The sequence below is a fragment of the Athene cunicularia genome, assembly GCF_003259725.1.
Source record: "Athene cunicularia isolate RWA chromosome 2 unlocalized genomic scaffold, athCun1 chr2_part1, whole genome shotgun sequence".
In the NCBI taxonomy this organism is placed as follows: domain Eukaryota; kingdom Metazoa; phylum Chordata; class Aves; order Strigiformes; family Strigidae; genus Athene; species Athene cunicularia.
The window spans coordinates 50,715,333-50,741,966 of NW_020799095.1; the positions used below are offsets into that span (position 1 = coordinate 50,715,333).

Sequence of the window (26,634 nt, forward strand, 5' to 3'; positions counted from 1 at the left end):
TGTTTGTGAAAGCCTGAAATAATATCAACCTTCTACTCTTCAATAAAATCAGCACTGTACATAAAGGAATGTTTCTATATTGCATAAGCATATTGCTGTGCTTGCAGGGTGGCTCCTCTGTCTTGCACAGAGTCAAATGCCCTGTGAAGAGGCAGCAACTTCTAAACTCTACCACCCTTTTTTTTTTTTTTTTTTTTTTTTTTTAATGGAAAGAATATATATTGTTCTTCTGCCAAATCTTTAAGCTCTGTGGTTTATCTACTTCATATCCTAGTGTTATGGTTTGAATTGGATTTTTTTTTGAAGTTTCTGGAGCATGCAAGGAGAATTTTAAAAACCATAGGGTTTATCAATTAGCTGAATCCAGCCTTCATTATTTCTGCCATTGACAGCACAATGGACACTGTTCTCATTGCTTTAACTTGTGCACTGGGAGCGCAGTTTCTCTAACTCTTGCTGTAGCCCTGGAGAGTCTCCAGTTGCCCCACACTCCACAGTTATCACAGTTAAATGCAGCTTAGCTAATCCCAGACCCAACAACGCTGGCTGTGACAGAAAGAGAAATCTCTTTGCTATGTCATTGCAGGTGGATGTGTAAATAAATACATATTTTTATGTTTATCTCTATAAATCTCTATTAAGACTACACAGGACTGTTTGTATATGTGCATATATAGATTTAAACATATATATACACACACACATAAATAATTGCTTGCACGTTTACTCATTTTTTTCATTTACCTTTAAAAATGCCAAGAAAATATTCCTCATTTCCAGAAAATCAGGGTTTGACTTTTCCTAACAGAATTGCTAGCCCTTATATGTTCCATCCCAAGAGTTCGTTACACAGTCCCCAAGTTCTCTTTGGTTGGATTGTAGTGGTCCTTGGTTAATGCCATGGCCTATGACCTCTGATCTCTTGGTAAAAATTCAGGCAACCATTCAAGTTCACTGCAAATGGCACAACCAAATCTCCTTTGCTCTACGCCTCCTTCACAGCTGGCACAGAAGGAAGATAATGCAGTGTTTGATTTGTGTGAGTAGCAGATGCTTGACCAGCTCCAAGCCCAGCTTTTACAGTAAAGCTAGCAACTGAGGACACCGACGGACAGCTGGTGCCCAGTTTTGTTTGAATGTTTGCTCTCCCATAAGGGTACATTTTCCGCTCTAAGTTTAAAGACCGTGTTTGTGAATTATTTCCATCAGCCTTTCCTTCCAGGAAATAGGTCAACATTTCGCCTTTTCCCTTTACACTGACTTTACCCCTGCACACAAATTCATAACTGCACCTTTTTAATATCCGCTGAACTTCTTCTGTCACCTGAAGACAGGAAAAAAAAGAACTATTAGTTATTCCTGTTCATATAAGGTTAATCCTAGAGCTGCTCACCCCTCCCCATTTTACTTCTCTGTCATGAAATATGTATAAGCAGAATGAATTAGCACCTACTGCTGCTCTCGGGCACACTTAGAATTTTCTCAAGGAATTAAAAAACACTGACCAAACTGGAATCTAAGAAGCAGAACTTCTGGTCTTGAGCTGAATAATTACACAGCAAGAGTAAGATCTGTCCAACAGAAATGTGTAACCAAATTGTCCACTGTTGTAAGCTGGATCGGTTTCAGTGATGTTAATTTACTCCAGAAGTAAATTCTGGATAAAGGACTGCAAGGGTTCATTGAGATTTTGAGAGGTGCAGCATAGCTTCTACCCAAGCTCTAGCAGAACAACAATGTCCATGCAGCCTCTCCGATCCAAAATATCCAAGGAATTTTTAAAGCTACATAAAATGCAGCAGGATGCAAATGGACATAGATCCTTTCATTGTAGTCCTTATTCAGGCAGAATTCCTACAGCACAAGGACTAGTCCATGCAGTGTTGGCATTTCCAGGCTTGCCTCCAACTGTGTGCAATGCAGTAGAGAATTCTGTTTCTTCTGATGGGAAATGATTTATTTCAGGATTTCATTGCCTCCAAATAGTGAAGCGTATATAATGGAAAACAACTATACCTCTGATGATTGAATCATCTGGAGAATGTTGCCCTTTTCAGAAGAACCACAAGATTGAGTGAAGCTGCATTTTCTAGATAAGTGGTCTTGAAAATATAACCACGTATAAACAGGAGGTATGTAAAGATTGAAAAATTGCCTCAGAATGCACTCACCTGAATTTTCCCCTGCACTCCAGTACTATCCATCCGGCTGGCAACATTTACAGTGTTCCCCCAGATATCATACTGTGGTCTTCTGGCTCCAATGACTCCAGCCACTACTGGCCCAACATTAATACCTAAAATTAAAACAATGAGTTTGGTTTCATAGACTACAGCACATTATCCAAAGGCAACATGAATCCTGCAAAACAGTTCTAATGCAGGTGCCTTAGAATTTTTCTGGTTATAGGACAAAATATATGTTAAATTAATGCCAATTGGACTTCTGCATTTGTAAGAGGTTTAGAAACAAAAAGAAGACTACACAGAGGTATCTTATTGGAAATGCAATATGATAGACAACATAAAAATTTGGCTTATCTGTGGATTTTCTTCTTTTGTTTGTTTTAGGAAAGAAGAAAAGCAGTGGTACTGCAGAGTTTAGCTATAGAACAATTAAATTGTTCACTAGGACTTCCACTGTGATTGCTCATATAAAGACTTTTAATAGAGGCTTTCCAAGTGGAACAGAAATAGTGGCATGGAAGACACAAGGCATGGGATAAAAGAAGCGTGTCACATTGGTTGTCAGTACTAGAAAACTAAGATCACGGAGACACTGGAAGAAGACAAGTGTATGCGAAAAAGGTTCAAGCATCTTTTTTTGGAAAAACGCAGAGCTTGTTTCTATATTTTTTACTGATTTTGACACCTTGGTTGGAATATAAAAGAGGATGTTCCTTCTAAGTGCCCTGAAGAGCTGCAGATGCTAAACTCTGCATGAAGTTCTGTGCAAGAGATTTCCCTGGCAAGTTATGCAGAAGAATAGGGGTTAGATATTTGTCTTCTGCCCCTTTGTGAACATAGAAAGAACAGTTATAACAGAGTTCAAAATTTGGGGTTTATAGTTATTAGGAAGTACAGGAATGCAAGAATGTATAACTCTCCTATTGCTACCCTTGATGTTTTTGGTCTTAATCTTCATGTGCTTGCAACCTCACTTTTCCTCTTGTCCAGCCCATTCTCACAGTTCATGAAAATATATAAAGAAAGAAGCTGGATAAACAGATCTGTGTTAGACTATACAATGAAATGAGACAGCAGTGGAAGTACCATAGGAGAGAAGCAGGATGCAGGGAAGGAAGGGAAGAGGGGAACTTGCTCTCTAAGAAAGGACTCAGAGAGGTAAGACATGTAGTAAGATTTAAAGGATTGCATGGGAAGGTTTGTGTTGTGAAGAGCAGAGGATTTATTTACTGGAGAAAATAGGACTTTGGCATCTGTGGACAAAAAGCTCCCATCATACTTTTAATGCCAACAAAGCTTTTGTAGATGCAACTTAGTAGTTAAGTACAGTCAGACCCAGTTTTCAGCAGTTTAGCAATGCAAAACAGTGTAAGCACAAGACTGGGTACACTAACAATACTGTAGAAAATTATTGGTGCAGTTTACTTTTAGAGGTGCATAGATTAAGTAAACACACTGGAATTGGACACAATTATAATTCCTTAATGCTGATGCTCATCATCCAGCTGGCTGGCCTTCTACATGGATGTGACTCTCCTGCTAAAGGAGGCTTTTCAGTTTTAATCACAAGTACATGACAGGTAGTCCTTTGCAGACAGCATAGGGAAAGCCAACAAACAACAATGTTCTTCTTGTGTGATAACTATAGAAACATGACTTACCAACTCGTAGGACAAAATCATTGTAAGACTGGTAGTTGATTTCATCAAGAACGTCAAACATCTCTATTGCAAAATCTGCCAGTGTACTCAGATGGGAATAAATTGATTTTTTAGCCTAGAAACAAAATATTATTGCACATTAGATTTGTATGGTACTGAGAGGCAGGTGAAATACAGAAATAAAAAACAATGAGAGGCTCAGACTGGATGGCTTAGGAAAATAATCTAACCCATTTTGCTGTTTGTGAAAAGAAACTCTTGATGGTGGCTACAGAACATGCATTCTTTTCTCAAGTACTGATTTTTTATTTTTTTTTCTTTTCTCTCTCTTTTTGATTTCTGGGAAGAATGGAAAGCAAAGTTCCCGTGGTAAAGTGGTTCTGTTGCTAGAGAGCTGCAGATGTTTGTTGTGAGCATGGCAGGGAATATAACCTGCTTTCTTACAAAACTGCTTTGCCTGATGATTATTAATAACTATAGTTTCTGCCCTCTTCTCCTCTTAGGGCATTTGCTAGCTCTCAGCTCCATGGGGTGCATGCTGTTCCCACTGACAACATTCCTGTTAGGTTTAATCCTGTGAGATGCAGAACACCTCTATTTTCTTTCCTTTCCAAGGAAGCTGAAGTGAGTTGTTATGAAACATATCTAAATGAACTAAAGCAAAAGAACCAGAAGGGATCAAATGAAATGCTGAAGTATCAACTCATTAAAAAACCCAAAACATAAGAAAATAATTTTTAAGACTTCAGTCTAATTCCAAAAGTTAGCTGGTTTCAAGCATAATTACTCAAACTCAAGGAAGAAATATTTTCCACAAATTAGTAAAAATATATTATCTCTATATCTAGAATTTCTTAAGCAACATATCATTAGAAAGTGGAAAAGAGAAGTTTGCATGTTTGTCCTGTAACTCGTGCCCTTCCCCCAGGATCTACCGTTGGCTATTTAAAGACAGGTTACTAGAATAGACCTTTGACCTGATTCAGTATGGTTGCTTTTATGTTGTGCTATAATTTGAATAATAAATATGAATTCTTGAACAGATTTGCAAAGTGAAAGTGGGCTAAAGGTAGGATATAGAGAAAGAAACACAGGGTCAGTGGTAGTCTAGCTTCATTAGGGTGTTGCACAACAGGGCTGTGGTAGCTGGCATGAGATGAGAACTCGCTGGGTTTTTGTCGTGATAGTGAGATTTTACAAATGGGGTACTTGACAGTTGCTGAGAAACCTGAGAAACAGTTTGCTTTATTGGGATCAGTTTGAAAGGGTTCCTTCATGTGGCTGGGAAATTTACAAAAATTAAAGTACTAACAAAAAATTATGAAAATCATCCTTGGGCCAGTCCCAAATTTTAGAAAGGATATTTTTATTTACCTGCCTGGGTCTCTGGGAGTCTGCTTATTGCAATGTCAACTAGCTCTACTCTTTTCCAGCTTCACCAAGACAATGGAAGAACAAGAATTAAGTTTAAAGAGCTGATGGCTACACTTCCAACAGAGGAGAGAATTTTGAATGTGTGGAGGAGAGAGGGACGAGTGTATAGTTTATTTAATACTCTAATATTTATATTCATTATCCTTCCATTTCTTTGCTGTCTGATGAATGCTTTGATTTCCTGCAATGCCCCTCATGGTTGCAGGAGAGAGTACTGGTGACAAATAATGGATGAGCTGCAGGTGACAGATGCCTTTCAAAAGGATTACTGGCAAACTCTTTTGAACCTGCGCTGAAGAACACCACAGAGTCAGGACCCTGGTGAAATCACAGACGTAATTTCAAAGGACTCCACACACACAATGAACTTATATTGTGCAAAAGGTCTACAGAGAGCTTGGTTTGTGTGCTGCCCTGATGGTGTAATTGGCAAGCAATTATTTATTTAAACATCAGAGGAATAGTTACTGGAAAGACTGCCCAGAGCATCGCAGCAAAACCACTCTGAAAGAGGCAATGTGCATTTACTATAGTAACCTGCCAAAGTCAAGCTGCAGAAGCCACAGAACGGTAAAATATGGGATTTAAATATTTAACTTCATCAGGGTATTGGGTTCTTATGTGTGTTAATATCTTCAGTTAAGAACACAGTTAACCCCATCCACTGCTTTCTGCTCATGTCCAAATGCTAGAAATTGGTGGCTCATAATCAGAGGCTATGCCAGATTTTCTGATGAAGCAAGTACACCCCTGGCAGAGGGGAGACCAGAAGCACCTGAGTCTCTTATGGCTCCCCATGAACACATATGACTCCATTGGGCAGCCCAGGGACTGTGTGATGGCTGGCAGTGATCGTCTGTGCATGATGGGCTACCCAGGATCATGAGACTTCTGATACATAGCTGCATGCTGGAGGCCTAGTGGGAAACTGCCAAAAGGATGTGAATAATTTCTACTCATTTGCATCGCACGGTCAGTGGGAAGAGATGACAGAAGAGCCGAAACCTCAAGTTAAAGTAAAAAATACTGGCTGTTTCATAAAAGATCTTTAGGTTTTCTGAAATACAGAATGTTAAATAAATTCTACCTGTACAGAAAAGATCAAAATTTGCCCCAAGATTTCAGAGAAATGCAGAGTCCTGTACAAGACCTTCTGCAGTGATTTAAATACATTACTATCATAAACTCAGAGCGGTATCTTCAGTACTGGGCTAACTCAGCTGACCCTTCAGTTAGCAACTATAAAATACAAGAGATAAACATGTTAAGGTTTTGGAACATATGCTGCCAAAGTTACCCAATAACACACTTGTTTTCAGGATTATAGTTCAAAGATCATTTATAGCAGACACACAACTATGCTGTTGCCTGTTTGACTGAGATCACACTGAACAACATTTTTTTGCATGTGTCAGGACCCAGGAGTCAAATATTTCAACATAAACAGCGTTTTAAAAATACCTTTTTGTAATATGTAGATTTCTAGCAATGATACAAAGGAAAGCATCAGTTGTAAATACCCCGCGGATCAGAAAATTAGTGGCATGTCATATACTCCAACATGATTCTAATAGTTCATTTCAGTGTGGCCTTTTAAAAAAAAATTACTTAACAAGGATAATTGTTGCTAGAAAGTTCACAGGCCATCTTCAGGCACTTTTTGCTTTTGCCCTCTAATTTGGTGTTATTTTCTAATGCTAAACCATATGCATGAGTGTACCTCTACAACATACGTACATGCATATCAGAACAGGGGAGAGGTGTCTGGAAATTCTGGGCAGACTAGGTGCATGGATTGCTTTAATTTTCATTATATTCCTCATATTATTAATAATATTTTTTCATAAATTAATTTTATTAATATAATTATTAACATGCATAGTACTTTGTTTACAGTATATTCAGTCTACTGTTCACAGGGTTTTCTGCCTTTCCAGATGCTGCATGCAAATGTAGGAAATTTCTCTCCCAAGACACAAACTTAAGGTGAGAAACACACTCCGGAGGATACAGACCCAGAACTAGTCGGTCTGAAATCACTTTGACTTTTGTGATTGCTGAGTAATTAAGGGGGTAAAGAGAATGCTCGCAGTAAAGACAAAGAAGAGCTGATTTGGAGGGACCAGGGTAAAGTGTAGCAATGTAGCTAGCACTAAGTTCCTGTCCATGCTAGGGGCTGGGAGATGCTGTTTGTTTTGATTGTAGGTTGCACCCAGAATTCAATATAAAAAAAGAAATCACATTTTAATATTCTTGTGTTAGTTTTGCAGCAATTCATTACATCTAGAGTCTCCCCTTCTCTGTATCTTACAAGGTCATCCTAAAACAGAGGGTTTAAAATACTACCACTCTAATATAGGAGCTTTATATGCCAATTTGCAGAGAATCCAGAGCTGCAGACAATGAAATCCCAAATGAAGCCACATGAGCCACTGCGAGGATAGCAATTTTTCTTTTCAGGCTACATTTGTTCTTTGAATTTCAGATTTAAATTGTTGTAAAGAAGTAATACAAGTTATCTGTAATCACAGAGAGTTAGTTGTGTTTCTGGTGTTCCTCTGGAAATTGAAGGAGAATAGTTCTTCCACAAATTACTGCTATGTAAAAACTTCTTACCTTAGTTCCCGAAGTAGGCACGAGTCCCACAGCTGCCATATATGTACTCCCAATTGTCTTGATCTTTTCTATGTCCTTATAATATTCTTTGTCCATAAGCTTTGTTTAAAACATAAAACTGTTAAATATTACATAATTTTTTAGAGAAGTAACCATAGCTATCATATAATATGTGCAAGTTGATTAAACCATCTATTTTTGGTGAATTGATGCTTGCCCACTTTGAGGTCATTGAAAAAACTACCATTAACTCACATTTTAATACTCTTCCTATACTAGAGAAATTTGAGGTCAGACTCATGTGCCTAAAAGTACAAACCGGGCAATTCAGAGAAGCTACAATTACTAACTACAATTAGATAGGAAGTTTACATTACTGTTTTATTAGGCAGTTCAAGATATGCTGAGTTGCTACAGATAATATCTGATGATAATAATTTGGTAGAACTGATATGTTCAAATACAAAGTGTTTAGACCTTACCTCATCAAAATCAGCAATAATTTCATTTAACAGGCGTAAACATTCCACTCCCATATTATTGCCATCCAATTCGATGTAGAAATCATTGAAATTTGGGATGGAAGCAAACATCACTCCCACTTGTGAATATGACTGGTAATAAAGATCCTGTAGTTCATGAGCAGATACAAATTTTATTTTAAAATATTAATCTGAACCAGGCATCATAATTATGTTATTTATTCTACTACTAACCAATAGCTAGGACAAAACCCATAAATTCTGGTAGAGACAAAGCCAGCCCTATTAAAAAAACTGTTGAAAGATCTCTCCACTCAAAAACACGAAAGAAAATTAACACCTAAACTATTAAACCCATTTAAAACAACTTAGTCTTGTTCTCTGCTTAGACATGGAAACAGTGAGTAAAAATTTTGTAGAAAATCTTAACAGTTGTAGGACTTTTATTGTATGAGAAATATAATTGTATTTTCTCAATTTTGTTTTATAGCTAAAATACAAGACAGAACAAATTTACCCTGCAGCACAAAACAAGCCTTGCTCCTTTATGTCTTTCCCTGAGATGCAGAGTTCTGTATTCAACATTAACAATATAATGCTGTTCTGTACAGAAAGGTTTCTGCTTAAGAATTTGGAGGGCTCATGGAAAGTAAAACCACTCTTCTGTGGTTCAAACACCTTGATCCAAACTCTCCAGAGCAGTATCATGGCCTTTACGTCTACTCCAGTGTTGCAGGTATTGCAGCTGCACTGGAAGGACTTTGGTAATGGCTTCCTGAATCAATTTATTTAATCACTGCAGCCTTTGATGTTAAAATCTAGTGTCTTCCTTGGATGCGTATAATTCTCTGGTTTTAACTTTAAATGGATGGGTTTGGTAATGGCAGTGTATTTCCAGAACTAGAGTGGTCCATATGGAAGTGTCTGGCAGTTCATAAACTTCACCATTCAAAACCAAACCAAGTTTATGAAATACTGTGATAGGTTCCAATGTTGTAAACTGACTGAAAAAAAGTTATTTGCATGCAGACACTGCATTAATGTTGAATGGTACAAATTTCCCTTATCCTGCTTTTTATTAAAATTCTTCAGAAAAGGAGGACATTACAGTGAACTAAATAATCCCAATCTAATTCTTGAACACAAGATTTACAAACTATTCCTTTTAACATGAATGAAATTTTGTAAGTCCAAGCCTTTCTTGAAAACATACTGAAAGCAGAAAGGTGAGCCAACCTACACAGGGTCACACCCATAGAACATCACCGTATATTCAAATTTTATCTTGGTTTACCATATTTCTTGGATTAGACATGAGAAAGTGCTGTGCAACATGTGCTGGCAACAAGTTGAAAAGAATCCTTTTATTATCCAGCTTGACTCTCTCCATATCATCTCTCTCTTCTTCTGCCTGTGGGGATAGAGGAAAAGAAAAAACTTTCCAAAACCCCAAAAATTAGCTGAAGCCATGAAACAACTTCAACCTTTCAAATTAAACTGAGCAAAATAATGCTTGCAAAGTAGAGTGGGAACCATTCTCCTCCACCATTTGCTTCTACAATGGGGCAAAATCCCTTTAAGTCCTTAATAATTCAACCTAAAGTCTCTGTGCTGATGACTACTTTCAGGGCTTGATCAGCTAAGTGTATTGATGTCTTCTGTAGTTCCCTGTTCTTTTAAATAGGCCCTTGATATTTTTACAGATTAAAAAGTTAGAATAAATGCTTTTAGATCACGTTGGCCTTGGAGACCAGTTACATCCCAGATAGGAAGTGACAGCAGTGACAGCAAGAGTTTCAAAGAAGAGAAGCCTGGAGAATCACCAGTGTTTAAAGCAAACCTATGTCATTTTGCAGTAAAACGGAAACAGACCTGGTAAGACAGTAACTTCAAGAGAGGAAAAGGTTTTAAAATTGAACATCCTTAAGAATGAAATGCAATGTTAAAAAAATATTTTAATATAAAAATAATTTGCATTTCTAGAGGTGGTTTTAGTTACTCTGGCATTCATCATGAACACATATATAGTTCCTGTGCACAGAAATTTCTATTCACAATAGCAACAGAAATTCTATCATTCATGTGAGTGACAGCATTCAGAAAGAGTGCCTAGGAGTTAACACAGCTGAGGCCCTTAACCCAAGACAGTGGTATCTTATTGCAAGTGTCTTGACTCACAGGAATTAGTGGGAGTCATGCATTAGGAAATAATTCAAAAAGTCAGACCTCGTATTGGAAAAATACTGAATATCTAGGGATCTCATTTGGGACTCCTAGGTTTGCAAATTCCAGCCTAGTCCTTAGTAGACTCTTCAGCAAAATTACTTCTCTGGAATTTGCTCCTTGTTAGAGTGACTTTTGGCCCCACATTCTGTTTTCAATTAGAAAATAATTGATCAGCACCACATAATTAATCTCATAGAAATGACAGCTTATTCTTTGCTCAATGATCACACTCACAGACTGGCAACACAAATCTTCTGCCGAGGTTCTAGTATGATTTTGTTTATCTAGTTACAGTCAGCAGAAGACTGGAAGGTGAATTCTCAGGCATTGTTAAGAAACTACAATCACATAAACCACTAAAGAACCCACTCCAATCTTGGTTGGTGTCCTTTTTGTATCTTGAATTTGCTATCCTGATCTATTACGAAGTCCACATATTTTTCTCACTATCCATTCCTGTCTAAGTAGGAGAAAACCAGTCACTTCTTGCCTTTGTATAGTCTTACAATAGTCTTTTGCATGTGATTTTTATTTTTCAGGAAGTTGATTTTTGCTTTTCATGTCAAAACTTAGGAAACAACCCTTTTATTCCAATCACACAGTCTGTTTCTCCTTGCTGTTTACTTCAGTATTCTTCAATTTCTTTACAAGTAGAAAGAATGCTGAAAGAGAACTAGTTTTATAAACATAATTTCTTCAGGAGTTATTCCCTTTTGACATAAATTCTCAGCTTCTCCTCTAATTTGTGTAATAAGAATCAGAATTTATGCCAGAGGTGAATTATCAGTAAACATTAAATAGCTGTTAAACTCTGCAAGAAATATAACTAAATTTTCTTTTCTAAGCAAGTATCTGTCTCCTGTTTGTGAGCTGTCTTCCTGACACATTTTTGCTGTTTAAATTTCATATGATGTTTTCTTAAAATATTTTTTCCCCTATTTTGACGGTATAACTCTGTCTTATTGTTTATAAACATGTATAATGGCCTTTTGTGTTTAGTCTGACTATTGGAATTTAAATGTTTTAATAGTAAAAATAAAAAGCTTTTTCAAGCTTAAGATTCAAACCAAGCTTACAATTCCATTTTACATCATACTGGAATATGGGAAATTATACTCTGATGACAGCAAAGAGATTTGCAAACTGAATTCATGCTCTGAATAAAAAAATCCATTTGGGGCTTGCTTATCCATTCCTCTATTTTTTTGAATCAGAACTTTTTTCTTACTTTCTTCTTAGGAACACTTAAGCTTCTTAGTTAAGGTCCCAATACCATATGGGGCAGAATAGCAGCCTAAAGAACAATACACCTTTGGACCAAGGTGTAGAGATTTCTGGACAAGTCAAGGTAATTAAGCAGGGGCAAGTAAGTGGAGTAATCAGTTTGATGCATTGCATGGATACTGATGTTGCTCAATCACTGGCAGCAGCTGTTATTTCTGATCTGGAAATGTGTGATCAGTTTCCTTTGCCATGCCCAGTCATGGACCAAAGCATTCATTTTGGAAGACGTGATTGAGAAGGTGCTTCAGCAATATGTAGTGTTTCCTACCATTGTGTATGATTCATAAAAAAGGTTTCAGAGCAAGTCACAGCTCAAGAACAGCTGCCAGAACTGAAGCAGACCCTTGTGACCACGGTCATGTTGCTGGACTTCTGTCCAGCCTTTGACACACAGAAATAAAAGACAATCCCAATATATCAACATAAAATAAATGAGAGAAGACACTCTAGGTTTTCAGGTTGTTTCCTTTTGACGGAGCTTTAAGGCATGTGATGTCTTTTCTCCTCTTTCTGTCTTGCTTCAATAAAGTAATGAAACTCCTGGAAGAGAAATGCCAATGACACTACTGTGTGCGTGCAGGTATGGGTGTAACAATGTTCACAATGACTGGACCACAACTGGGACTAAGCCAATGACACTACTGTGTGCGTGCAGGTATGGGTGTAACAATGTTCACAATGACTGGACCACAACTGGGACTATGCCAATGACACTACTGTGTGCGTGCAGGTATGGGTGTAACAATGTTCACAATGACTGGACCACAACTGGGACTATGCCAATGACACTACTGTGTGCGTGCAGGTATGGGTGTAACAATGTTCACAATGACTGGACCACAACTGGGACTATGCCAATGACACTACTGTGTGCGTGCAGGTATGGGTGTAACAATGTTCACAATGACTGGACCACAACTGGGACTATGCCAATGACACTACTGTGTGCGTGCAGGTATGGGTGTAACAATGTTCACAATGACTGGACCACAACTGGGACTATGCCAATGACACTACTGTGTGCGTGCAGGTATGGGTGTAACAATGTTCACAATGACTGGACCACAACTGGGACTATGCCAATGACACTACTGTGTGCGTGCAGGTATGGGTGTAACAATGTTCACAATGACTGGACCACAACTGGGACTATGCCAATGACACTACTGTGTGCGTGCAGGTATGGGTGTAACAATGTTCACAATGACTGGACCACAACTGGGACTATGCCAATGACACTACTGTGTGCGTGCAGGTATGGGTGTAACAATGTTCACAATGACTGGACCACAACTGGGACTATGCCAATGACACTACTGTGTGCGTGCAGGTATGGGTGTAACAATGTTCACAATGACTGGACCACAACTGGGACTAAGAGGCTGAGAACTGAGCTCTTCAGTGAAGAGCTAGTGGCTCAAACCAAAGCAAAGTCATGACTGAAGGGGTGGTAAAAGCCTCTAAGAGCAGAGACAGGCATCAAGGATGTCAGCATTGCTAAGAAACACAGTAGAATGCTTAATTTCCAACACACCTAACAAGCGTCTTCGGATGCAAAACTGTTAACTACAATTTTGACTCTGAGAAGGTTCTGTTGCCAGAAATGAGATGAAAGTCACTAAGGTCATGGAAGGCCCTTGAATAATATCATGGTGGGTAATGGTAGTAAACCTTAAATAGAGACAAATTATGTAAACAGCAGAACAAGGGGAATGTAGGTCAAGTGCTCTTAGCTTTTTGTGCCCTGGCCTATTTCAGGTCAGGCACTTCCTAGCCAACAGGGAGAGAGAAGTGCACCCTCTCCTTTTGGTTCAGGGAGACACTTGCCTTTGTGCGGCAGCTTTTCCTGAGCTAGGCCCAGACCCAGAAGCAGAATGCTCATGGAATTAGCATAGCACTCCCGAGATACTCAGTTGTGTTGAAAAGCAAGGTTTATCAGCTTAGACCACACACTGGGTAAATACTGCTATACTGTTGCTGGTACCCTAGCTGGAGTCTCTGCATGGACTGCACTTATACCATGCAGACATAGAAAATGTCTCACATCCTGACTTTAATAAAGTGATCTGCTAGGAATATGAACTGCAGTGTACCTTCTCTGCTGCGACTGCATAGAGTACCCATCCTCTCACCCTGCACTGCCTAAGACAGCTTTCATATATGCAAATTCTCAGGAGCTGCCTGGGGAAAGAGGAAAGATCTCATTGTGTCTCTTGCAAGGCAAGATAAGGAGTGAAGGTGAGGTAAAAGAAGACTTTGTCATGTTCAGCAGCTCGGATTCTAAAACTATCCCATCACATGGCTGTATGGGGAGGGAAGTAAACCAATTACTGATATCGTCTGGACCCTTTTCCAGCTTCCTGCTTTCTGCCCTTCAAGGGAATGCCATGAAAACTGTCTTTCCTCCTTGTGACTCATGAGCTCCTAGTACCTACTCTTTGAGCAGCTGAGATAAAACAATGTGTAGGCATCATCCCTTTCCAGGCAAAACAGACACTGACAGGTGAGAAGGAGTACTTCAGACTGGAGAAAGAAGATTAAAATAGCACAAATCACAGGTACTTACATTCCTGGTGGAAATATTATCCAGACAGCTAAATAGTATCCAAACCTTCATCTGTTTGCCTCTGTTCCTATTGGTTAATTAAGGAAATTTGCCAGCATGATACTTATGCAATAGCTGCTAGCTCAAAAAACAAGGCAGATTATTGTGAAAATAAACAAGAATGAAAATACATATGAAAGAAAATGCATGAGCAACATAATTTTTCACATTCTGCCTTTTGCTTATACCTGTTTGGTATTTGTGGCAGCTAGGTCATTTTGCAGAGCTGCAGTATTTAAAAGCAGGCTTTGGGTTTGCTTCCGACCTGGTCACAAAATTTGAAAAATTGTTTGGTACTATGGCTTCTGACATCAACATAATTGACACCTATTGCATTTTACAAAGTTACACAGCACCCCATACCTACAATGCTGGTAACTGGTTACATCCTTTGTTCAAGGAAGTGGTCTGAGCTGTTGTATTACCTGAGCTATCAGGTGATTGTTTAATAAGTATAAAAATGCTGTAGCAATGTCACTGACTGAAGAGTTACCCCATAAAAATCCAGTTTCAAAACGCTGGGCACCGGTGCCGCAGAAACATCATCTATGTACCTGAAGGTGGCACTAAAACCACAGGGAAGAGACCTATCACACTGCTCTGTAGGGCCAGATTTTAGGAGGAAGTGCAAGCGCACCTGGCAAGTCTTGCCTGCCGACTGTAAAACACGTATTTCTTACAAGTGTCACGGATTAGAACAGACAGCTGAATAATATTCTAGTATTCCCTAAAGAATGCGACAGTCATATCATTGTATTATCCTTATTTTCCTCCCCTGACAAATCCTGGGTGAGTGAGCAACTCCATTTTTGGGGCAGTTTTAGCTTCTTCATAGATTTATTGCTTGTATTTATTTGTCCAATTTTTTTTTCCTTTTTTACCCAGTTTTGCTGAGTAATTTGCATAAAAAGAAGGGATTATCAGTCACAAGGAAGTAAAATGTGCCTACATTTGCTATTCACAGTTATTGTCATGAGACACAGAATTACTCAACAATGTTATGTAGAAAATGAAATTCTTTTCCCACTGCCTGTTAAAAAACCCCCAAAAGATATTTTCTGGAAATACTGTGATATTCAGAAAGGTTAAATTTGGCACAGAAAAATCCCTAACAAAATCAACAAGAAGCTATAACACCATTGACGTGTGAAGAGTAAGTACAAATATAAATGTTTTAACAACTTATCATCAATCAGAAAAATGTATTTTTTCCACATGACATACATAAATCATACTGTATTATCTCTGTTCTGGTTATGTAACCTAGATGCATGGAAATTAGATTAACTTTTCTTGGAACTGTATCATTTTTCTAAGTCAGTTTTTCTTCTTTGAAATCTGCTTTTCCTCAAAACACATTTTTTTCCTGATGTGGCAGACAAACTCTGTGGAGATGGGTTTTCCTCTGACCTTAGCATAGACCACTGAGCATCGATCTATATATTCTTCATAATAATGGTATTAACTGCAAGATACTTTCAGCGTTTAAAATATCATTTAGTTAGTATTAGACTGTTTGTTGTTCATGATGAAGTAAATGAAAATATCTATTAAATCCTTTTTATTGCAGCTTATGCCACAACTGGTTTTATTCACCAGGGAACATTTTTACAGGATTAGCCCCACAATGAGCCTTACTAAAAGTATGTAAACAAAGTGCGTATAGCTTTCGAAATAGCCCTTGAGTCTGAAATTCTCCCAGTTGTAAGCCAACAATTGAGAAGCTTCCTAAAAATACATGTTGTACCATGTTGGCACATCTTTCACAAGGCAGCGGCTGGTTACTGGGAGCTGTGAGTCTCCAGATCTAGCAGTGGTTCATGCAATTCAGTGTTTGCACAAAGAACCAGCACACTCACTCTGTAAACCAGAAGAAAATCTCCACAGTCCTGTTCACTAAGTCAGTGGTCTTTCTAAAACTTCTGCTACCAAGAATGTAACCAAGTTAAACCAATGTGGTTCAACTGTAAGTAGCACTGTGGCTGTAGAGAAACATGACAAGGAATGCAGGGCTCCTGCAGTCCAGCAGCTAGACAAAATTGTCAATCAGAAAGGTGGCTTTTTACCCTTATATTCCCTTAAAGATCGTTAAACAATTAGTGGCTTGGAGTTTGCTAACTATTCAAGGGCAGTTTTAATATATAGATATTTCCAACCAACAGTCTTCCCAGAGCTTTTAATACTCACATTTTCACTCTGCCAAAGAGCCTAATAATTACAAAGATAATGTTTTGGTTTTGTTTTTGTGTTTTGTTTTTTTTTTTTTAACTTATCCATTTGAATAGGTAAGCACCGTAAGCATTTCTGTAACATGCATCAGGATGGTACTTCTGCGTGTTATGTTAATTAGCCCTTCTATTCAATACCATTTACAATTAATATATGGAGTGGAAACCAGGACAACGTTCCTTACAACATGTTATCCACTATTATTTATTGTACAGGTAATAGAACTTCCATGTGGAATCAAGAGGAACAAAAGTATATGCCCAGATTGTCAAAGAGGCCAAGCATCTATCCAGCATACTGATTTCAAAGAATGGTAGTTATGTTGATCCTGGATTTCTGAATCTTCTACGTATACTGATTTTTTTTTCCTTTCTGTAAATCTCATGGACAAGTTGGTACTACACAAGTACCTGATCTGCAATTGAAAAGATCTGAAAATGGCATTTGATCTTCTCAGATGAAAAGCACTTTTTGAAATGATACCTAGGCATCCATATGTTTTAATTCACCTTATTGTCCTTTGGAGTAAGTGCACAATGATTTTAACAATTGTGGTAGATGACTAGGTATTTCTGTAAAACTTGATCTCAAAAAAATGGAAAAGTTTATATTTCTCCCTTCACTATTGTCTAGTTCTGGTCTTTCAGCAGGCAAGCATCCCATTAGTTTCCTGCACTTGAATTTTTAAAACTAATTCATTGCTAATTAAAAGCCAATTTAAAACCAAGAATCTTCAAGCAGTAATTTCCTTAGGGGTGCACAATTCGCCATGCAAGTGATAGTATCGGGAATGATGAAGAGCATTTAAGATGCTGGAATTCACTCTTGACCTGTTTAAAGGCCACAGGATAACAAAACAGTATCTTCCTGCTTGATAATCTATTTCATGGCTAGGAATAGCATACAGGTGGTCTTGTATTCATGGATCATATGGCACTCACATACCTCAACCATCTGCCAATCTATATAAAGATAGCCTCTATACAGCTAATCATGTGCTGCTCTCAGTTTCAAAATCAGGGATTTTTTTTTTTTCCACCTGTAAACTCTATTTGGCACCACAGCAAATGGAAACTATTATCAGTTTGTCCAAAACAAACTTCTGAGGCTGACAGGCCACCTATCAATACTGCAGGTCATAGGACAAAAATTAAATGAAGTGATATCACATGTGTTGACTCAGTTAAACAGCACAGAGTCCACAGAAATTGTAGAACAAGATAAACTTAAATCATAAAGGAGGTGGACATGGTCTTGGACATCAAGACAAACAAAAGATCCCAACAGAGCTTAAGTGTTAGGTAGAAAAATAGAAAAAAGAGTAGAAGATAATAGAGCTAAGACATTCCCGATTTCTCCATTCTAGGTAATACAGTAGAGCCAGGGATGTATTTAACTCATGTGTTCCAGTCTTGATCTTACACATAAAAGCAAGCACTGTGATGATTTATACAGTCCTCTTAACATAATTAACAGGGTGTAGGTGAGAATAGGATGTGACCTCTGTGAGCTACAAGAGTGTAAAGGCAACTTCCAAATTCCACAAACCCAAACTTAACATCTTCTTTAACTTTCTCCTTCCCTCAGGGGTCAGTGTGAAACACTTCCGAGGTGGGAATAGGACCGCTGAGAGACGTGACAAGAGGTAAACATTTCCTAATACCCCTCATGGCTAGTATAATTTCTATAGATTTTGCTGTGATTATGATAGCTAGGAAATATATTTTCAAAAAGAAGTCCAGGTACTTGGTATCTAAATCAATTTTCAATCTTCCTTTGGGAAAGAGTTCCACAGTTTCATTACATCATATGTGTATAAGTATTTCCTTTTATCAGTTTATGAAAAAAACCTATGGATTTAACTTCATCACAAGTTTCTACTGCTAACAGTCAATTTCCCATGTTTGAAATTCTCTCTATTCATAAAGTACCTTAGATATAAATATATTACTTATTTAATGATGTAGTGTTAAGGAACAACTACAAACAAAAAAACAAAGTTCTCCAGAGCAAATGAATTTGTAGGTCTGTGGAAAGAAAGTTCTAACAATTCTTCGGTGTAAAAACCAACAGGCATGAAAAATTCTGAAAGTGTCTTAGTCAAAATAATTTGTTCTGAAAGTATTTGCAAGCCAGTTCAAAAAGTCAGACATCGTTTTGTGTGCATGGATACTTGAAAGAAAAGTCCTATGACTTACCTGCACGGCCCAGAGGTAGTCCAGACGCAGCTTCAAGTCCACCTGTCTGGAATGCAGTGCCAAAGCACAAGAAAATAGCAAGATGGCTAGTATTGGTTCATAGCCACGCATATAAAAGGAGCCACCCCTTAAAAATAAAAGGAAAGGAAATGGGTTATTCCAGGTTTTCTAATACTCAACACTGCATATTTTTAATATAATATCTTTAGTTTAGAACATGTGGCTATGACCTAATCACTAGCCTTTTCTGAAGAGGCTCATATGGGCAGAGAGATAGGTGACAGTAAATCTCATCACTGCATCACACAACATTTGACTTCTTGATGATTTTATAATGCTGTACATTATTGCAATGTATGTACATGCCTTTACTTAGCAAATATAAAAACATTCAACAGATAAAAAGCTTAAATGAAATTGGAATTGGTTGAGGACTACTGAAATATGTAAGGGAAGTTTTTAACTGTGTTTTTCTATTTCTTGTTATAATTAGACTGTAGTGTGTTCAGCTGAGGTATGTTAGCACAAAACTACAGAATAATGGGGCAAGAGTAGTTAATTCCCAAAAGATGATCTCCTGTTGATGGATATTACTAGACTCTACAATTGCTGGGGAGACGATGGCTTAAGTATTTCCTATGGTCTACTGAGTATACAGCCCTAAGCAGCACTGAATGCTAGAGGACAATTCACAGATGAGTAGTCAATATCATGACTACCTATACAGAAAAACCCACTGTTTTAACTTTGCAAGATACTTACCCCACTGCTTTTCTGTAACCACTGAGTTCCAGAATAACTATGTACAAAATTGTAACAAAAAGCAGGAGAATCATTTTTGGCAAGGAAGATACACGTAGAAATATTGCCAAGGTGAGAGTCCCCACTACACAGGAAAGGAAAGCATAGTGGGCTGTGTCACATGGAAGTTCATTCATGGTTTTATTTGTTCCACCAGGAGAAATGATAACTATTGAACTGCTGGAATTGGTATTCCAAACCCAAGGCATACAGCCAACCTAGAAAATACAGGAGAGGTGAGAAGGGGAGAAAGTTAAATATGAAATAAACATAAAAAGCAGCTGCTGTGGGGGCTGACTGTAGTTCATTTCTAATTGGGAAAATGTGCCCATGGAGTTCCCATCCAGTTCACTGCCGTAATAAAATCTCTCTCCTTTTCCTGTAATGCTTTACTCAGTTTTAGGTGGGAGACACACTTTGTTCATTAGATGCCAGTAAGGCTAAACAATTAAAGTCTGGGCTTAGTTGAATAGTTTCCCTCTCAGTGCTCAAAACCAAGAGATTCTCAAGCAAACATACTCCTGCAAAATTAAGGAACTTCAGTAAACATTTTATGTGGCCATGCAGGTGAGAAAGGTTCTTGCACAAAGCATGGAAATGTTTTATTGACTACATAAATTGTATCAAAATCAATTAATCAAACATAAAATAAAACATATTTTTATCTTTGATTGAAAAACTAAACATGAATAATATCTTTTCTCCACCTTAGAGATACTTCTGCTATCACATATGATTCATATATAAGGCCTCATCCTTCATTATTGCTGCCATTTTAGTTATCCATTTCTTCTATTGACCAGGAAAAAAAAATATTTTAGTGCATTTCTTATGGGAAATTTGAGGAAATTTAACCTGTTTCTTCCAAAGGTAATGTCATGTACACATCTCAGAGCTGTTACCCAAGGAAAGGAGGAATTTCTGGCAAATAAAATTAAGTCCCTAGAGCTCCAATTTTAATTGCACTCCAACCTTCACCCCTTGCAAAGGGAGAGGATAAGAGTTAGCGTAAGCGAGGTGAGTGGGATGGTAGTGTGAAATTGATTTTAACAGGCACCGCTGAATAAGCCCTGCCCTGTACTTAAGCTTCTCTTTTGAAGTGTGTTATTAGACCTTTTTATTTCATCCTAACCACTGATAATGAAATTTTATAGCATGCTGTAAAATAACTGACAACCTGAAAGGTGATTAAGCAATATATTTTACGGGGGGTTGTAGTCATTTAAAAAGGTGAGACATAACAGATAAAATGTGAGTTAAACTCAAAATGGCTAATATTATGAAATGATATGAGAAAGAATGAAGTGAAAAATCCATTTAATGTGATTTTGTTCAATATCCTTAAAAATGCTGTTCATACTAAACTTATCTGAAAACACAGGCATGCATGGGGGCTTCATAAATAATGTGCAATCCATCCAGGAAAACACCATCTGCTCTACAACTAAGAGTGAAACCTCAACACCTAGCTCCTCTGCTAGCTGAGAATTCTAGAGGCACACTTTGCAGGAACTAATAATTTCTACTGATTAAACATTTCTCCCAAGCATTTAAATGCTATTTAAAAGCTATATTTGCTTTAGTAAAGGATAAAGACATATTAGTGACCTATAATATTAGAAGTTATAACTGAATGATCACTGCCTTGTTGGAGGCCAGAACTGAATTCTAATCTGTCTTCTTCCACCGATGTTCAACATTGCCTTAGGCCTTGCGATGTCTGTTTCTCATTTTCAGCATCTTTAAGTGGCAACAGTGGTGGCTTTTGTCTTTTGGTCAAAGTAAGCATCAGATCTATGGGGGCTGATCCACAAAGGTTCCAGCTGTCATCGTATTCATCTCAATCACAAAGTCAGCTATACTTGCTGAGATGCTAGCTAGCCTGGAGGCACTGCACACCTCTATGCATTTTGGGCTTATATGCACATAAGGAACCACATATATGTCTATGTGCTATCAGGGCTGGGTGTTACTCACACAGCTGATATTCAGGAATTCCCAGAAATGTCTGAACATCAGTAACTCTTGGTACTTCTCAGGACATTGGAATTTGTAGACAAGGGATCCTCTGCCCATTCAGTTCATGGGAATCAGCTTGGCAGATGCTCTCAGGGCAGGTCCAGGTATGAGTGAATACACAAAATAAGGGGCTTGGCACCTCAGTTAGCATTGTGAATTGCTCCTGTTGGTCAGAACATATTTCCTAAATCCTGCAGAGAGGCATGATTTGAGTCATCTGCCGCCTCAGCATCTCCAGTTGTGTATAGCATGCTATTTTTGTGTGTATTCTTTCCTCTGGGTACCCTAACATGTTTAATTCATTAGCATTAGCAGCCAAAATGCTGAAATTGAGTGCTAGGAATTTGACAAGGCAACTAAATGCCAAATACTTAGGTGGAAGTTTAAATCCCATTTGACATTCAAGTCTACCACATAGAACAAGCTGCTAATCTACAGTGAAAGAAGCTCAATTATCAGAAGCATTGAGCAAGTTGCCTTCATGCTAGAGAAGCTTCCTAGACATTAGATGTGAAGGGATCATGTAAGTAGCACAGTGTAAGCACCTCTTATTGTTATGCAATACAGCCCATATTTTAAGATCTCCTTACCTTTTCTGATCTGTCTGGACTAAAAATATCCCCCTATTATTACACAGACATATGTACATTGCCACATAGAAATAAGTAATATTGTTTGACACCTTGTCTTGTCTGTCACAAAATATTAGCCATTGAACTAGTAAGCAAGTTGAACATCTAAAAATAGTTTTCCCATAAAGTACATGACATCAGTGGACTATGTGATACTAAGATTTGATATAGAAGTTTCTGTAGGTGTTGACTAGGTATTATCTGTGTAATTTGCTAATAGCTTTGCCATTCCTAATTTGACACCCTCACTCAGGGCAGTGAAAGTTCAAATTATAGCAAAGGGCTTTAATTTTGAAGAAATATGCTGTGCAAGTATGAACGATAAAAGCAGTAGGAATTCACCAGACAAGAATATGGTATGTGTTTAACAGATCCATACCAGGCTGTTCTTTAAACAGAATGCTAAATTAAGTAATGCTTTATTTAAATACTCACCACACATCCTTGAGCCACAGAGTATATTAAGATCACAATAAAAATACACAAAATGGTACGGATTTGTATTGTCAGGCACCCTGGAAAACACTAAAGAAGAAAAAAAAATATTTAAAGATTTAAAAATTTCTTTTAAAGTGTTGTTTTTTAGTAGTCTACAAAAAGAAGTGGATGAGGGATACAGAAATTTTATCTGCACTGCAAATTATGAAACAAGCATGAAGTTATTGTGTTCATGTGTTTTAATGGTAATTGCATTTTTGGGGGTAATAAATGTGTAATTATTATTACTATATTTTTCACTGTAACTAAAACTCTTTGAAAGGTTAGTAGGATATCTGCTTACAATGCAAACAATAAATTAGGATGGCATTTGATTTTGTTCTCATGGGGAAAATACCCAAAGCATCTTCTGCCTTGCAAATTATCAGCTACAAATGATCCAATAGAACATACTGTGGTAGAATAGAATTTTGGAGTGGTATTTGTGTCTTCTATGCCAGGGTAGTTTTAATTGTCAGGACTCATTAAAAATATTGAATTTGTCAGAGCAGAAAGAGCAGTAGAGAACAAAAATGTCTGGTGTAATGGAGTCTTGTGAATCTTTTGCTCATCTCCATTTTTACCCTGATTTCATCACTGTGAAGTGTGAAGTGCTTGCTGCTGTGAGCATATCTGAAGCCAGTGACAGAAGGTGAGAGAGGAAGGATAAGTTTGTCAGGCTCTAGTACTTTGCTTGTTCCAGTCATACTGATCTACTCTGGTTTCAAGGAAAGCTGCTTTCCTTCTTTTTTCCCCTTTCATTAAGAATGTTTGGGGCATCTATTATCCACTGGATCCATGATACATACAGAACTTCATTAGTGACTTCAAGGGGCAAGAATCAATTCTAGGAAACAACCAGATTTAAAGTGGGAACAATCCTGGGTCCCTTAAAAGGAGGGAGCTCAGTCTTGTCAAGGCTGGATTTGACAAGGTTGAATGGAGCAAGCAAACAGCTAATTTTTGAATGAAAGTCACTAGTTCTGAAGAAAACTGTTCACTTCATGGGTGTCATCAACATCAAAAGGATAGCATCCAGCAGACAGCAAAGTACCCATAGAGAGGGGTTTCTGTGGCCTTGGAACAACAGAAATCATGTATTGAAACTTCTCCCCTTCATTTCATATACGCAGAGATATTTCCCCCATATGTGTGACCATGAATTAAAAGTTTGAGATAGTTATAGGTGGATAAATTTCATCTGGACTGTGAAACATAAGAATACAGCAATTACAGAAAAAACATCCCACATGAGTGATCTGCAAATACATTATGGCTTCAGTACAGATTAAGTCCATATAAATGTAGGTGGGGAACAACCAACATAATTTCAATAGTAGATTTATAGAAGCATAGTATGGACCTGAGTTAATTTGCTGTACCAGAAACCAGCTTAACTGTTAGTCAGCGTCAGTAAAATATATTGGGATACCTGAGGTATGCCACCTTTAATAAAACAGTAAGTATATTGTAAAACAAAAACTCAAATTGTAAAAATCTCACACTGAAAAGCTGTGTCTCAAGGGAGGGGATATAGCAGTGTCCAAAATGACACTATGATAAAAGAGATAGACTATTTCTGCGTTTATTCATTGCTGTCATACAGTTCAGGTTGGAAGGGACGTCCAAAGCCCCAAAAGTACTGTTTGCCATGATCCCCAGGGCCATTTTTGCAGAGCTGGTCAGTCCCCAGCCTGTGTCATTGCAAGGGCTTCTTCCTGCTTAGGGCCTAGACTTTGCATTTATCCATGCTGTATTTCATAAGTCTCCTGTTGGCCCATTCAGCTAACCTATCTAGGACCCCCTCAGTCATCATCCTGCCAGTGTGTTGGCTGGTCCCCCAAAACTGGAGTGACCTGAAACCTTGACATGAGTATACACCATGTCTTCCTCAGGGTTGTTGACAAAAGTGTTTAACAGAAGAGGTCCCAGGATAAACTTCTGTGTTACCCCACTTATTAATGGCTTCTAGGTAGGGTACGACCATTAACTGCTACACTCTGAATATAATCATCCAGACCTTTATTTTACCTATGAAGCTGTCCGCCCAACTAGACCAAAATCCTATGTACAAATGAGGTGGAACATGTGTGGTTTAATCCATATAAATAAAAAGCAAAATAATAATTTTGTTTGAAGGAAATATATATTTTTCATTAATTCAGTTTGCAATCAAAAAATTATCTACTGCTTGTTAAAGAGAGAATTGCCATAGTTTGAACATAATGCTGCATGGTTAATAGAGACAAAGCAAACTGCAGATTCAAAGACAGTGTGTCCTCACACATTGCACAGACTCTTTTTTGCATGTCATATGTATATGTTCTAAACATTGACATGCTAGGCTATTGGGCTAGAAATGAAAATAAACCTTTAAAAGGTAAGGTATGAGACATATCTGAATTAAAATTTTGGCTGATACAAGATTTATACTTCTGACTTTTGGTCATTCTAGACTGCAACTGCTCTTTTATGATAGCATAGCATTTTGGGCATAATTTTATTTGTTTTCTTCTATTTGTGAAATTTTTATTAACTAAATAAGTAGTGTCAGATCCCCAAAATGCTGGGTAACTGGTACAGTAAAACATAATTACGGTGTTTTTGAGTGAGGCATTTGAAGTTAAAGTATGGCAAAGTTGAGTTAATTGTCCAGTGTAAAATAGCAAATAGAGTGCCAGAAGACTGATTAAAATAGGGAAATGACCAGTTTAGAATTCTATATTCATCATACATAGTATATTCATTATCTTTTATTTATTATATAACACAAATTTTCACCACAAAAATTCAAACTGTGACATTCTGAATATTTATATTTCTTTATTTTTCTAATGCTGGGTTTGATTCTGTAAGGTACTGAATTTTCTGAGGAACCTGAAATAAATTCAAATTCTGATGACTGCCAAAACAGCTGGAACAAACCTTAATTTTGCACTAGCCCAGGCAAATGGCATAAAGAGGAGCAATTTCCTACAAGCTTTATCTATGTTTCTACCATCCATAGACAGAAGAACAGATGATAAACTACTGTGCCTTTATGAAACAAAAGGAGATAATCAAAACTATTGTGTAATATTATAAAGACCTGCTCTCTAGCAGGTACTCTGATAATATACTATTTGTATTTCCATGAAAACAATTACCTTCCTCCTGCCAAAGGGCATTTTTTTCTTAACTAAAAATTAATTTGTACTAATCAGCAAAGCTAGTTAAATGTGTAGATGTTTTCTGCTGATATTTGTCTGAAAAAAACTGAATTTAGATTAAGCTGCTACAAATTTTTTTTCATCAGAAAATTAATCTGTACATGCTTTATTCTGATCTGGCAGACCTACTCTCCTATAACAACCAAATGTCCTTCTGCATTATTACTGTTGTGAAAATGTAATGCAGGAGAATTAATCATTACTAAAGGTTTTGAAAAGGCCAAGGGTTGCGTGTGCAAAACATTGTGCTTTACCATCAAAACAGCTGCTGCTTTGGCAAGGAAAAGTTTTGAAAACAGAGGGGAAGTTAGCAGGACTTTACACCCAGATACCAGTTGGAATGGAAGGGAGAACTAGCATGCTCTGTAGACAGAAAGGAGAAAAAGTCAGGTTAAAGCAGCTGTTTATCTGAACACTAGAATAATTCAGTAGCTAGTGGCAGGTGTTCAGGGAAGAGTTAACAAAAAAGACAAAAAACATAGCACTAATTGTACTGAATGCTACACTGCTGTAATGATTACTCATGTAAAAACTCTGCTTTGAGGTGAATCATCTTTGGTTTTGAAGTACCTAAT

General features: G+C 37.6%; 1 protein-coding gene across 1 annotated transcript in view; it reads right to left on the reverse strand.

Moving 5' to 3' along the window:
- ADCY1 (adenylate cyclase 1) overlaps positions 1-26,634 on the reverse strand; it is a 128,076-nt gene that overhangs the window by 8,685 nt on the left and 92,757 nt on the right. The window contains exons 12-20 of the mRNA XM_026843560.1: positions 22,809-22,898; positions 19,684-19,940; positions 18,922-19,048; positions 9,674-9,790; positions 8,380-8,526; positions 7,898-7,996; positions 3,848-3,962; positions 2,172-2,296; positions 1,293-1,324 (exon numbers count right to left, since the gene is read on the reverse strand). Coding sequence (XP_026699361.1) covers positions 1,293-1,324; positions 2,172-2,296; positions 3,848-3,962; positions 7,898-7,996; positions 8,380-8,526; positions 9,674-9,790; positions 18,922-19,048; positions 19,684-19,940; positions 22,809-22,898 — 1,109 coding nt within the window. The remainder of the gene's footprint in view (positions 1-1,292; positions 1,325-2,171; positions 2,297-3,847; positions 3,963-7,897; positions 7,997-8,379; positions 8,527-9,673; positions 9,791-18,921; positions 19,049-19,683; positions 19,941-22,808; positions 22,899-26,634) is intronic.